The 14,051-nt window shown below is 43.0% G+C and overlaps 1 protein-coding gene across 3 annotated transcripts in view; it reads left to right on the top strand.

The window, feature by feature from the left end:
* The window catches only part of dlg2 (discs, large homolog 2 (Drosophila)), a 133,417-nt gene extending 121,117 nt beyond the window's left edge, over window positions 1-12,300 (top strand). The window contains exons 19-28 of one of the 3 annotated variants that reach the window (XM_070917314.1): window positions 1,029-1,143; window positions 1,499-1,675; window positions 1,843-1,918; window positions 4,085-4,181; window positions 6,534-6,584; window positions 7,561-7,662; window positions 10,108-10,280; window positions 10,405-10,514; window positions 10,864-10,955; window positions 12,120-12,300. In XM_070917314.1, the coding sequence (XP_070773415.1) occupies window positions 1,029-1,143; window positions 1,499-1,675; window positions 1,843-1,918; window positions 4,085-4,181; window positions 6,534-6,584; window positions 7,561-7,662; window positions 10,108-10,280; window positions 10,405-10,514; window positions 10,864-10,955; window positions 12,120-12,226 (1,100 nt within the window). In that variant the 3' untranslated portion in view covers window positions 12,227-12,300. Of the gene's footprint in view, window positions 1-1,028; window positions 1,144-1,498; window positions 1,676-1,842; window positions 1,923-4,084; window positions 4,182-4,654; window positions 4,701-6,533; window positions 6,585-7,560; window positions 7,663-10,107; window positions 10,281-10,404; window positions 10,515-10,863; window positions 10,956-12,119 lie in introns of those variants that run through there. The other 2 variants (XM_070917315.1, XM_070917316.1) reach the window with 2 other exon arrangements.
* Window positions 12,301-14,051: the final 1,751 nt, after the last annotated feature.

Genomic DNA, 14,051 nt, shown 5'->3' with positions numbered 1-14,051 from the left:
ATTTTGATTTTTTCATTTTGTTGTAGACGATTACTGAGTATTGCTGACATGTTTCGACTCTGCCTTTGTTATTTATTCAGTAGCCTAACTCAAAGAAGGACATCAGCATCAGAGAAGCAAGTTTGACGCAAGTGTGGCTGTTTTCTTGCATATTCAGTATCGTATCTCTTATCTTATTCTTGGCCTGACTGCAAGAATACAGGTTAGTCAGCGATTGGTCGCGTCACGGCAGGAACGTGCCACATCTCTTGTACTTGCCTGATCTTCTCCAAGTGACAGATTAGCCCGGCCGCGCCTCAAGTTATCAGCGTTTTTTTTTTTTTTTCGTTTTTTTTTCCCTGCCGGCCATGGCAACGGCGCTGTCAGGGGAAACCACGCTTGCCAACGGAGCGGCAGGCTCCCATGATCCTGACATCCTCTCTAACTTTGCCCTAAAGAGCTATTATTCGGTTGATGGCTTCAGACGTCACCGACGGGAAGCCCTGGCGGGTCAACACGCATAATAAAGTGGTAGATGTATGTGAAAGACGTCTCATAGCACCGTAACACGTGGACACAGGAAGTACAAGTGAATAGATGTGGGATTGCGGTGTGAATATCAATTTATGTCACAGTCGTGTTTGGCGCTCAGTCGCTTGCAAGGTTCAGGTCAGAAAATGTCATCTAGATGTAGACCGTGGTAAATACGCTGACCCCGGTGGTCTCCTTCGAGGTCGTAGTACATTACATGTCACCAGCTTGGGGCACAGTATTTTAAGAGGTGTAAGTTTAAAAAAATAGATCCTCTGTTGACGACTATAATCTACAATATATGCAATATCGCAGTTTCCTCGAACACTTCTGTCATCATTTCCATTTTTAATTTGACTGGAGTGAGAATAATCAAGAGCTCAGGTGACTAATTTTTCACTTCATAGGGGACAGCTTTGGGAGCATCGTTGGGCTGATCTCCTCTTTCCCACGATGCACTGGAGTCCGAACGCTGACCCGGCTGTCAGTCTTGATCCCGCTCCATTCTTGTCTTGCAGAGTACGGGCGTTTTGAGGCCAAAATCCATGACCTGCGGGAGCAGATGATGAACCACAGCATGAGCTCGGGGTCGGGATCCCTGCGGCCCAATCAGAAGCGATCGCTCTATGTGAGGTCGGTCTTTTTTGGATTTTTACCCTAGTTTTGGACGTTCAAGCTGATTTCTGAGAATTCTGAAAATAAAAAAGCTGTCCATTCCAGAGCCCATGTCTTTTTGAAAGGGCTGTGATGTAACGCATACTTACATGTTACTGTAAAATCAGGTTTGAGATCTGTGACAGAAACAGAAGAACATGTCTTATTATAGCCACCCCCATGGGCCAACAGTCTCTACTACCCTCTGACCCGGTAAAGCTGTGCTCCTAGTGTCTTTCCACTGAATTAGAAAAGACCTCACGTGGAGGAACGACGGAAAAATAGGAATTTAGTGCATTTTGCATTAATAATCCTGGTGTCTTCCACTGAATAGGGCACTGTTCGACTACGAGAAGTCAAAGGACAGCGGCCTCCCCAGCCAGGGCCTCAGCTTCAGGTACGGCGACATCCTCCACGTCATCAACGCCTCGGATGACGAGTGGTGGCAGGCCCGCCGCGTCACCCCACACGGGGACAGCGAGGAGATGGGTGTCATCCCCAGCAAGAGGCGGTGAGCAAGGGATGGGAACCCGTTTCTGGTTGGGGAAATTCTAGAAGCCTGTGGGAATGATAGCGATTGTCCTAAAAGAGGAACACTGCATGTGTGCTTGGTGTCAGCGTGAGTAGCTTCACGCCATCTCTGTGGTGAATGACGGACACGGACTCTTTGCTCGGCAGGGTGGAGAGGAAAGAGCGGGCGCGTCTAAAGACTGTGAAATTCAACGCCAAGCCGGGGTCATTCGATTCAAAGGGGGTAAGTGCCTTTTTATGAGAGCCGCAATATATACATCACCACGCCAACTTGATGATTCCTAGTTTATATTGTTATAGATGCAACTGTGAGCTTCCTCTGCGCAAGAGAAAGATCATCGTTAAATCTTTACGGTGCGGCTCCTTTAGCTCTGCTGTAGTTTCATGACTCGGGTCTGTAAAGTTCGACAGACCCCATTGATTCGAAAGGAACACATAAGCCAGTTTCGTCGTGTGTGTGTGTGTGTGTGTGTGTGTGTGTGTTTCTTCATTCACACACTCCATCAAAGACATCACAACTGGCCCACATCTCTGAAGTCATGGAATGACAGATAGCCCATTTCCTCTTTCTGTCAGTTTTTTTGACAGGTCAGGTAAATGAGTCAGTGCCTTATTAATAGGCTCCTGTATATATATATTTTTTCTGTATATATATATATATATATACACACATATACATACATATATGTATTTGGGTTTCAGTTGGGCTTGTTTGGTTTTTTAAAAGTACATTCCTCCCAACCTTTAAGCCAAAAACTACCATAGCAAGTGTAAGATGTTCACCCTCGAACACGTTGCAAGTAACAAACATGAACTTTAGGAAGAAATGGCGTTTAAAGTTTTGGGGGGTTACTACGCTCGAGCGTGACTCTCTCCACGTGGAGCCCCCCCAGAACTGTAGCTGTAACAAACATTACACATCAGCAGCAGGATTCTGCCTTCAAATACATGACAAAGACGGCATATTCGTTATTTGAAGTCACATCGTTCCATCATTTCTTTCCATCACTGCATGTCTTTTTTTTTGATGTGTGTGTGTGCTTAACACAATCGTTTCTATGATTAGACCCTGGTTCTGTCACTTCTCTCATAGCATGGCCACTTTGCTTTTACTTTAAATGCCTTTTGATGCAACTGTGGCACATCAAGAAGTACTGGGGACCCTACGGTGTCCTTCTCCCGGACGGGCGAAATTGAGACGAGCTCATGCTTAGGTTTCACCAATCGTGACGATAAAGTAAACGGCTGAAAGACTCACCGTTCCGCGCTAATTATGTAGTGAGATTAACTGACGTCCCGCAACCAGCTCGTCATGTTTTGCGAAATGAACAGGCATAATGAAAGCGTACTAACCTTTAAACTCCCTGGTTTCAAATTGGTTTAAAAGGGTGTAAACAAAATGATATATGTTACTATGTTATTTTGTTTTATGAGCTACCTAAATTAACTACCACAGGGCCTGTATTTTACCAAATGAAATGAAGACTCTTCAAATAAATCTTTGCTCGTGGACAAAAATGGAACTGCTGCTCAATCGAACCATTCAGTGTCAACATAGAATCTATTCAGATATTTTATATTCAATTATTTAGGGATACAACTCATGTCTGTAATAATCTTTCATCAGAATGTTTTATTTTTTCAATTGGTTGATTCGTCTAAAACATGTCAGAAGGTAGTAAAAATGCCCTTCATGCGTCTTGTAATCAGGATCTGAAATAACGACTTTGATCATAAATGTGCATTTTATTAAAGCTACAGCAGGCAATATTATTGATTGATAGTTTTGGTTGAAATAAGTCATTTTGACCATTGCATGTCACTAACAATATCTAATTAAAGCTGTGTGCACCCGCCCCCTTTGTATGTCGTCTTTGAATAAGCTGGACCAGGTCTGAATCAAACAAACAATCAGGGGTAAGCGAGCACGTAACTGGCCAATCACATCAAGGGCGTTCCACCTTCTGGATTGGAGGGTGAAAAAGAACGGTTTGAAGAGAGTAATCAAAACACAAGAACCCCTGATTACCCTGATTGGTTGATTGATTCAGACCTGGTTCAGTTTTTTAAACAGACTAAATACAAATAGACTTTTTTTTTTCTTTTTTTTTTAAAGGAGCCCTTCAATTAGATATTGTTAGTGACATGCAATGGTCAAAGTGAGTTATTTCAACCAAAATTATAATTCAGTAATATTGCCTGCTGTAGCTTTAACTATCATAGTTGAGTGAAAACAAAAAGTGAATCTGGGAGAAAAGGACATTCAGTTTTCACCGTAAAAACTTCTTGACGTCCCACTTTCTGCAAGCCGTTGTTTTGTCTGCATGAACGTGACAGATATGCCTGTTTTGCTCCCCCCCCCCCCCTCATGCTTTCTCTCCCCTCGCAGTCATTCAATGACAAACGTAAAAAGAATTTCATCTTCACGCGAAAGTTCCCGTTCTACAAGAACAAAGAGGGTGAGCAGGATGGCAGTGACTCGGACCGTAAGTAAGCTCGCAGACACACATGTACTCGCACCACGCAGAGAGCCAGTGTAGGTCGCCTGTAGGCGGGGGGGGGGTGGGGGGACGACTCTCGGGTGTCTTTCAGGGGACGGGGGCTCAGTGGAGACCTGTCCTGCTTCCTCTCGTGACCGTTTCCTGTCGTCCTTGTCTTTTCTTTCTGTTGGCTCGCAGCCCGAGACATCCTGGCTCAGACTCCGATCCGTCAGCAGGAAGACAAGCCAAGTCAATGTTGTGCATTTTACCGTGTGTCCCCCATATGGCGATATTGTACAACCCAGTTTCCCCTTCAGAGATCAACCAGCCTACCTGTTTATCGTGTTGTATTTGGCTCCCCCTGCTGGCTGGTCAGTGTCTGAACAGAGAGACAGATCTGCCTCCCAACTCATGCTTATGTTGCGGCTGTCCTCCTTCCTCTCTTTCTTCTGTTCTGGCTCTGTTTGGACGGCCAATAGGACATCCTGGGGATAGGTGATGATGGGTATGGGACAAAGACATTCAGTAAGTTGGTCCAGTAACGACTCCTTATCTCTGCCCCCCTCCCACCCCGCCTCCTTGTCACGTTTCCTGTCTGAACGTGTCTCTCTTGCCTGCATTGTTGCATGATTTGTCCTGCTTCTCAGTTTTGCAGTTTTTCGGTCCCAAGTGGTGAAGGCAGATTCACCGAACTCGAGGGCATTTAGGTTGTTTGGGTTTTTTTAAGCTTCTCTGTTTGACTCGCCAAGTCAAAAAAGTAGCTTTTTATGGATCACAAAGGGTGCAAAAAGTCACGAGAAACCTGTTTTTTCTCTTTTTTGGATCTTAAGTCCATTTATGGGGGAAAGTTTTTGTGTGTTGGAGCCTCACTAACTTACATTGGCAAGCTGAACAGACTTTTTTTTATATATGTATAATTGCACCCCTTACTTGACTGCCTTCCTTCAGATGCTGAAGCATGTTTGCATGACTCGGACATAACAAATGCTTATGAGCATGTCAGTTTGAAGTAGAATTTCGGCACGCATCGCAGTTAACGCCTGTTCGCTTTGTAAGGTATGTAGTAATGTGTCGGTTCCTGTTGGAGTAAATGTTTCATGTCATTTGGGACGCAGGCATCAGGGTTGTCACCATCAGGGCCCAGTTGTTCAAAAGTAATCCGATGGGATTGCCGATCCATCGGATTGGATCAGATCTCGAAAATGGGTTCTGGATTCTGGAAATCGGATCATGTAATCCAGTCCTGTTTTTTAATCTGGATAAAACCCTTCAAGTTTGTGTTGTTCAAAACTTTTTAGTAGGATTTGGGATCACTTTGATCCTAACCCTACCCCCCCCCCCCCCCCAAAAAAAAAGAGGATTATTCTGATCCCAGCTGATTCAGGGAGGATTTCAGGATCAAAATGTCATCAAAAAAACTTCAAAATTGATCAAAAATACACTTGAATCATGTAGTTTTAATACGTTTTGCACTTCATTGACATAATGTAGTTCTTTTAATGATCATTTACCACTGTAAATTATTGACAATGAAACAATTGTTAGAGATGAAGCAGCCAAAAGTAGTTTTGAACAATTGGATCCCTCATTCCCACATCTGGTCAATTAAAAACACATAAAGTGGCCCCCCCTGCTGGCTGTTTCCCGTTGCTACCATTCAGAGCACTCGTAATCTGGATTTGGTGATCCTAAAAAGTTGGATTTCAGATCAGGGTGAATCCAATTTTCTAAAAGACTGATGACCTGATCCTGGTTAGGGAGGCGGGGGGGGGGGATTTCCAAATCCAGATCATTTTGATCCAGATTACATATTTTGAACAACTGGCTTTTCTTGTGCAGGTGAAATAATTCAGGGATCCCTTTTTGATTTGATTTTATTGTCGGGTTTTCTGCACCTTTGCATGGTGTTTTTCAAGTAAACTAATGTCAGCATTTCTCATTGAAACCATATTTAAACACTCTTAACAGCAACCACTGGCTGAGATAGAGCATCCAACACTGACTTTTATTGCCAGGCATCTTTTAAAGTCCACATTGTGTCAGGGTTCCTGAGGTCCTCGATGTCTTTCAATTTGGAAGCTGGAGAAGTGGGAGATACTGATACTTGAGGCCAAAATGTCAGTGGATATTTAAAACGTGAATGAAACTGGGGTTTAATTTGAAATGTGACAGTTTACCACGAGATTCGTTTACTCAGCATGAGCTGCACACATGCATGCGATGTCCGAGAAGTCGTCTTGCGGAGCAGCGAGCGAGCCGTGCATGTGGCTTTTGGCCGAATGCGGTGTGTTTGTTTTATGGCATGTTGTGTGTTTGTCCGAATAACATAACAATATGTTTCACTTTGTGCCCCACCAGGGAGTCAAGAGGACGTGATTCTCTCATTTGAACCTGTGATGCGGCAAGAAAGTGAGTTGCCGTCGAAGCCAGCCCTCGACATCTGAAATCACAGTGTATTAGTGAGCTTCACTCACACGTGCGGCGCCTTTTGTGGGTCTGTCGGAGCTCGTCTGCGGAATTGAGGAAATGTAACTTTAAGCTCAAGCCGTGTCTTTGTGACTCAGTAAATTCCAGGCAGGGAAGATGTCTCAAATCGGTCCATCGTACGTAAAGTGGGGGGGGGGGGGGGGGGGGGGGTAATATTTTGAGGGGGAAAAAAGCGTGTATATTCCCTGAGATTGAAGTGGTACATTTACAAGAAAAAAAACTCAATCAAAGGAACCACATCGCTTTACTTCGGCTCACAATCCAGAACTACGCGTAATGCAGCCTCTAAGCTCGACTCAAACTGTCAACTCATCGTTTTCCCCCGCCACTCAACACCAGACTCCCACTGAACACGCAGTTAGAAAATAACACGCCAGCTAGCTAATCGCTGTCTCCTTTGTGGTCTGATGAACAGTAAATTCATCAAAGTCAGCGCCCCATGGTGTTATTTTACAAGCTACTGTGGCTGCCATATTTCACTGGACCCACTGAGTGCGGTTTCCATGGAGACGCAGCCAATCACCCGATCGTCCAGCAACTGTACCGCTTTAGTTTATGATGAGCGGCATGAAAACGTTGAATTAGAATGACGCCAGCTATCAAATGGCACACCAGAGAAAGGGTTTGTATGAATAATTGCAGTAGCTTTGCGTCGGTACTTCCTAAAGCGTGTGGAAACACAATGATGACGTCAGATCCGACAGAACAGGCATTAGAGAACCTCAGGAGGAGCAATGACATTGACTTTGCTCCACTATTGCCTTGTTATCCGTGCTTCGCTATTCACATCTCTGCACCGTAAATACACACAGATCAAACGGTTAACGTCGCTGTTCACTGTTGTCTGTTCAAAGGCATCTTTTAAAGAAATGCAGTCAGTCTTTGTCTTTCCTTCCAGTTAGTTACGCCAGACCCGTCATAATCCTTGGACCCATGAAGGACCGCATCAACGACGATCTGATATCGGAGTTCCCAGATAAGTTTGGGTCTTGTGTGCCACGTAAGTAGTTCATGGAAAACAAAAAAGAATTCATGCTGTTACCTAATAGCTGTAGCATGACGTGACACTTAGACGCGTAGAAATTGCTCATTGATGTTGTTTACCAGCCATGATCACATCCGCTGTGGAGTCAGCGTGACGTTTTTTAAGTTTCACCGCGCGCCGACATCGCCCGCTCATCCCACCAGCGTTCCCCACTGTTGAAATCAAGGAAGATTTAAAATGGCAAAAACAAGAACAAATCAAACAGGAAAAAAAGTGAAAAACAATAATCATTGTTATTTATTTATTGTCACAAGTAAACAAAAAAGCGTAGGTTAAAAGACAGACAGCATTATGTTGCCGTACGTCAAGTGTGCAAATCGAATCATGTTCGTCACACAAGGCTTACTTCCTGTCGCCACCAGGGGGCACAGTTACTATGAATCAGCATTGGCACGTAGATGTCTTCAGGCCCAGGGACTCTTATCTAACATGTGACGTTCGGGGCTGATTGGACAAAGTGCATTTGGGTTACAACGACTTCGAAACATGTAAAATGGCCGCCTCAACCTTTTTTTTTTTTTTTTTTTTTTTTATTGATTTAGATTGCACAGCCAACATTTGAAGCCTCTCTGATCAATTCTCTAGGAGGAGTTTCGTTAAAGTACGGAGCCCGGAAATGGCGGGAAAAAAATGCCCCTAAAAGTGAAGAAAATTCAAAATGGCTGACTACCTGTTGGGTTTCGGGTGTGGCTCCAAGAGGCTTTTCTTTTGAAAGTCTCGTCGTCGCACATGTGCCCACCAAATTTGGCAAATTTCCGCCACTTTTGACGCCTGTTTTGTGAGTTTTCGATCCCCTCAAAAATGTATGTGGGGTTATTAAATAATAGTAATTAATAAGCCGCTTAATGAAATGAGATTGTAAGACAGTGTAGTGGACACACTTCCTTATTCTCAGCTGCTTCTCCTCAGATTTTCGTCTGCCGCCGGAGGTAAATATTAGTTTGTCTAGGGCTGAACTAAGCTTTCACAGATAAATTGGGATGCTGCTGCTTATCTATTGCTAAAATGTCTCGAATACCACGGACACGGGATGAACGGGCTGTTGTTTTTTGGTTCACTATGTTTTGGAAGCGAAAGCTGCATGTATTGTGTTTGTGACCCCCACCCCCCCCCCCATGTTGACTCATCCTGACACTCCTCTTTACATTGTGTACATGTGTTCTTCATCAGCCAAAGCACCTTTTTTTTAATTTTGCATGTGTTGACTCACCTCATCTCTTTTTATTTCAATGTACCCTTTTTAAACCATATGAAGCCGCTAACAGTTCAGGGCACCAAGGTAAGTGAGTGGACCAACTGATGAGTTGATTCTTTCATCCCTTTTTATTTACAGTGAGTCTTGAAGTAATGTGTCGCCTTAAATACTTGTACCCCTTATCCTTGAAAATGTGTTTGTGTAGACTCTACTAGCGTTATACGTAGTGCACTTCCCACCTTTTGTAAAAGCATTCATTTTTAAAGATATCCAGTGAAACATTTGTATGCTAGCAAAGTATAATTAGGCATTCCTTTTTTTGGCCAAAGCTCTAAGAACATTCTGGTTTTCGTAGCACACATGTGGAGGATCCACCCCACTTGCCCTCCATGTATTAAAGGTCCCGTATTGTAGAAAGTGAAATAAAGCAGCTCTAGGTGCTGTATGAATACTGTGAAAGTGTCATAGAGAGGTGAAACACAGCCCGTATTCAGACGCCGCGCCTTTAAACGAGCCGTCAGGACTTTCCGTAAGGTTGTGATGTCACTGCACTCAGCCCGCCCCCCAGCAGGTCATCTGCTCCAATCACAGCACACCCACCAAGTACAGTCTAAGTTATTGGAGCGCTCTGCGCACGACTACTCTTTAAGTGTTTGGAGGTTGTTCAGTTTGTCTCAAACGGCTTGTTTCAGACAGAGGGGAGGGGGGGGGGGGGACTGAGGGGCTGCAGAAAGGGCCAGGAGAAGATACATAAGGACTTTTTTCCAACTGGGAATCATGGAAAGCTGCTCTAGTGGAGTCCCAGAATAAAAATATAAAGCTGGAAATTAGAACAATATGGGACCTTTAATGATGAATAAAATAACAAAGGTCAACATTTGCTCTTTTGTGCAAATTGCATGAAACATGCGAGCGGATATCTTTAAAGGTAAATGTGCGCCGCGGTTATATCCGAGGATTCAGGATATTTGCCGTGAACAAGTGACCAAACTCTGGTGGCCAGTAGGCCAAACCGCTGTCCTAAACAAATAACTGTAACCGTAACAGTCATTCTATTTGTGGTTGTTTGTGGTAATTGCAACAATAACGCGCGCAGTGTTTGCGAGTAGCATCTTTTACGTAGCATCTTCAGTGGGGGAAATTGTAGCAAGCGTCTACTGTGTCCAGCTTTGTAAAGAGCTTTATCGTCTTCCTTGCGCCAAAAGACACCACTCGGCCGAAGAGGGACTACGAGGTGGACGGGCGAGACTACCACTTCGTGATGTCCCGGGAGCAGATGGAGAAGGACATCCAAGAGCACAAGTTCATCGAAGCGGGCCAGTACAACGACAATCTGTACGGAACCAGCGTCCAGTCGGTGAAATATGTGGCCGAAAGGGTGAGACGGAAGCACAAACCTAAATGCATACGCGGGTTCAGGACATGTCATTTTCACGCCACAGGAGATTTATTTCAATATTTCAGTATTTACCTCTCTTGTAAATTCACGCCTCTTGTCTCAGGGGAAACACTGTATCCTGGATGTGTCTGGAAACGCCATCAAACGGCTACAAGTAGCACAACTCTATCCCATCGCCATCTTCATAAAACCGAAGTCCATTGATTCATTAATGTGAGTATTCTTGGACTTGGGCAACACTTTACCTTAAGTCCCCCTGTTTATCATTTATAAATAAACAGATAATAAATGGTTTATAACACAGTTGTAATGATATAAAATATGCCTTCATATTGACAGTGCTTTAATAAAAACTTGAAATATCCTCGTATCTGCATAACTACATTATAGTGTGTCAGAAACCATTTATTGGAGGTTTGTGTACCACTGATCAATGATACATCTAGGGACTTCAAATAAAGTGTCACTTGGAATTTTGTTCACAGTTGTCATATGTTGAAATAAAATAGAGCGACAGAATCATGTGTTGCCCCCCCCCCCCCTCCCCCACCCACCCTTGCAGGGACATGAATAAGAGACTGACAGAGGAACAAGCCAAGAAGACGTTTGACAGGGCCATGAAGCTGGAGCAGGAGTTTGGTGAATTCTTCACAGGTATGACGTTAAATAAAAAAAGACGCCATCTTCTGTATCGTGAAGACTTAACACCCATGGCCACGTGAAGATGCCAAAAAATGTCTCTGGAGTCCCATCCAGACCTACACGCAGACAACACGGACATGTCAGTTAATGTTTAAAGAGGACCTGTTATGCTTTTCCTTATTTTCTGTCATATTTATAATGTCGGATATTCACGCTAAACGTCGCCGAAGTTGCCAAATAAAGAGGCAAACGTATGTAAAAGTAATCCCTGTGAGCCGAAAGCTCAGGCTTCAGACTGCTCTGAACGCTCCGTTTTTCAACCGCCGGGTCTATCTGATGTCATAGAGGCACGGACGTCCTTATATGGTATCTCTGCTCCGGGCACAGACCAGATGTTTATGTCGATGCTGCTCAGTAAAGTTAGATTCACAGTTTGCCTCTGGAAATTCTTCTAAAGACTTCCGGAACTTGGCCGGGCCAATCAGACAAAAGTGGGCTTTTAGGGAAGGGGGGGCGGAGCTCAAACAGCTTGTTGGGTGAACTGAGGGGTCAGTAGAAGATAAATCAAGACTTTTTTAACTGTGAATCATGCAAAGCTTCACAAAATGAAAATATCAAGCTGGAAATGAGCAGAATAGGTCCCCTTTAAGTAAACGTCTTACAATTATAAAGTGGAAGGGGAACTTTTATGAAAAAAAAGTCCAATTTAAAGATATGTGTGTTACTTTTTTGGCGTCTTAAATCCAACTCTCGTCACTGTCTGTCTTTCATCGGCACTTGTCAGTCAAATTCAAATGTGCAAGACCTTGTTATGCAAGAAGACAAGCTCACGTTAAAGCCCCTATGTGTCTTTTTTTTTTTTTTATGTGATTAATAATTCAATTTTTATTTATATGGCGCCAAGTCATAAAATTTTCCATTCAACATGACACATTTAAGATTACACTGCAGGCATATAGCATCTTTTCTGATGGCAAACAATCCCGATGATAAATGGGTGTCAAACATTGGTTGGGGGGGGGGCAGGTCCACAGGGGCCTATTAGAACTCCTATACATCGGGGCTTTAAACATCTGAACAGCTGCGAGGCCTCATGTGTGACTGTCATGATTTCAAATGTGATGTATCCGTACATAAAGAGTTCCCTTATTTCTTTTTTTTTGTTTGTTTTTGCAGCCCTGGTTCAAGGAGACACCTTAGAGGACATTTATAACCACTGCAAACAGGTCATAGAGGAACATTCAGGACCCTATATCTGGATCCCGTCGAAGGAGAAACTATAATAACTCATCACCGCGGAGAAGGGAGTCTGGACTGCTAGGAACTAGTCAAACGTTGTAACATATGATAAACTGTACGGCGATGATGTAGTTTTCATAAATAATTATTGTGAATATGTTTTTGTTTGGTTTTGTTTTTCTCTTTTTTGTTTGGTTACTGCTTTTGTTTGTTGTTTTCACTTAACATGAATGTTCCTGAATGTATAACCACAGAGTGTTAGGAAATTCTAGGTCTTGAAACAGGTCTTTTTTTTCTTTTTTTTTTGAAAAATAAGGAAAAGAAGCGTGCTGGAAACAAAATTAATACGGGGCACGCGTCCACGTCGGCGGCACCGAGCGGAACCTCAAATGGGAAACTTGGCAACGAGCAAATAATCACACCAAGTCGGACGTTCTGTCCGATTCTTTTTGGCATCCCCTGAACACAGCTTTTTGCTTTGTGCTTGTTTACGTCGTCATTTTCCTTCCTTGAATTGCTGTATTTATTTTTCTGACGTGACATTGAGATGTAAGATTTTCATGTTTTCTTTTCGTTTGTTTGTTTGTTTTTTCAGTTCAAAAGCAGACAAGCAGCATTACTCATCCAGCTGTTGCATTGACAATGATAAGCTCCTATCAACAACGGGAGACGCTAACACTATATTTTGCTACTTAAATTGCTAGAGGGCACAAAAGTACAGAACTTTATTTATTATTGAGAATATAACTTTGACTTAAAGGAACAGAGCATATTTTATTTGAGTGTTGTGACTGTGTTACGACGGATGGGGGATATCATGGCGAGAGAGACGTCTGACGTCCGCGGCGTTTTGTAGAATACTGAACCACATTTCTGTCTTGTGAAACTAATGGCAAGACGGTGACGAAATAGGAATAAAAAAAGATAATAATAATAACAATCAAGGACCAATAGTTTTTTGAAAGTATAAAAATATCTGGTAGAAAAGGCACACAAATGATCAGACAGGAATATTCTGTAGCAACAGGATGAACTTTATTTTGCAATTTTGAAGGGAGTGCTGACTCCAACACACAGTCTGACCCAGTATATATATATATATATATATATCGTTTCTATACAACACGTTGGTGTTTCCCTGTTGAGCTGCAATGAAGCAGGGATAGCGTCACGAAAGAAAGATACCCAATTGATTTGTCTGAAGCCTAAAATTAGTGGATTTTTAAATGTGGTTTTGCACAGAACGAGGACCGGGGTCACTTTATATTGCAAGCTCATTAATCTCTTAATTGGCCAGAATGAAACAGCAAGCAAAACCCTGTTTAAATGTGTCATATTGGCACCTGGCTATTGTTTTTTAAGACAGACTTGAGACATTGTGAACCTATGATTTAATTGTTAGGTATGAACATGTAAACATTTATGGACACAAAAGTACATTAGTCATCGGTGGCCATCATGGCCGAATAACAATCTTACTCATGAGATGTTTTCTGTGCTTTAAATTCCTTTTTAAGCTCCCGAGCCAGATCAGGTTTTAAAAACAAATAAAATTAAAAAAAAAAAAGTGTTCAGCAAGAAGGTCTGACGGGACAGCGAGGACTAACCCGAACCAGCTGCAGCGGAGAGCCGGGAGGCCCCCCGAATGAAGCCATCAAGTCCAGATTTGTTACCGTTTGTCCCACGGTCCCGGTGTCCTCACCCAGCACGATTTATACAATATATCCACTCTTATCTAGTTTACTCACCGGTGGCTTGCCTTTGTTTGAAAGGGCATAAAAATCCAACGTACCTCGCTTTGTTTAAAAATGACAAAAAGAAATTTAAAAAAAAAATCTGTCGTGTACTTAAAAGCACTTGGAATGACTA

The sequence above is a fragment of the Enoplosus armatus genome, chromosome 13 (genome assembly GCF_043641665.1).
Source record: "Enoplosus armatus isolate fEnoArm2 chromosome 13, fEnoArm2.hap1, whole genome shotgun sequence".
In the NCBI taxonomy this organism is placed as follows: Eukaryota; Metazoa; Chordata; class Actinopteri; order Centrarchiformes; family Enoplosidae; genus Enoplosus; species Enoplosus armatus.
This window is presented reverse-complemented; position numbering and strand designations above follow the sequence as displayed.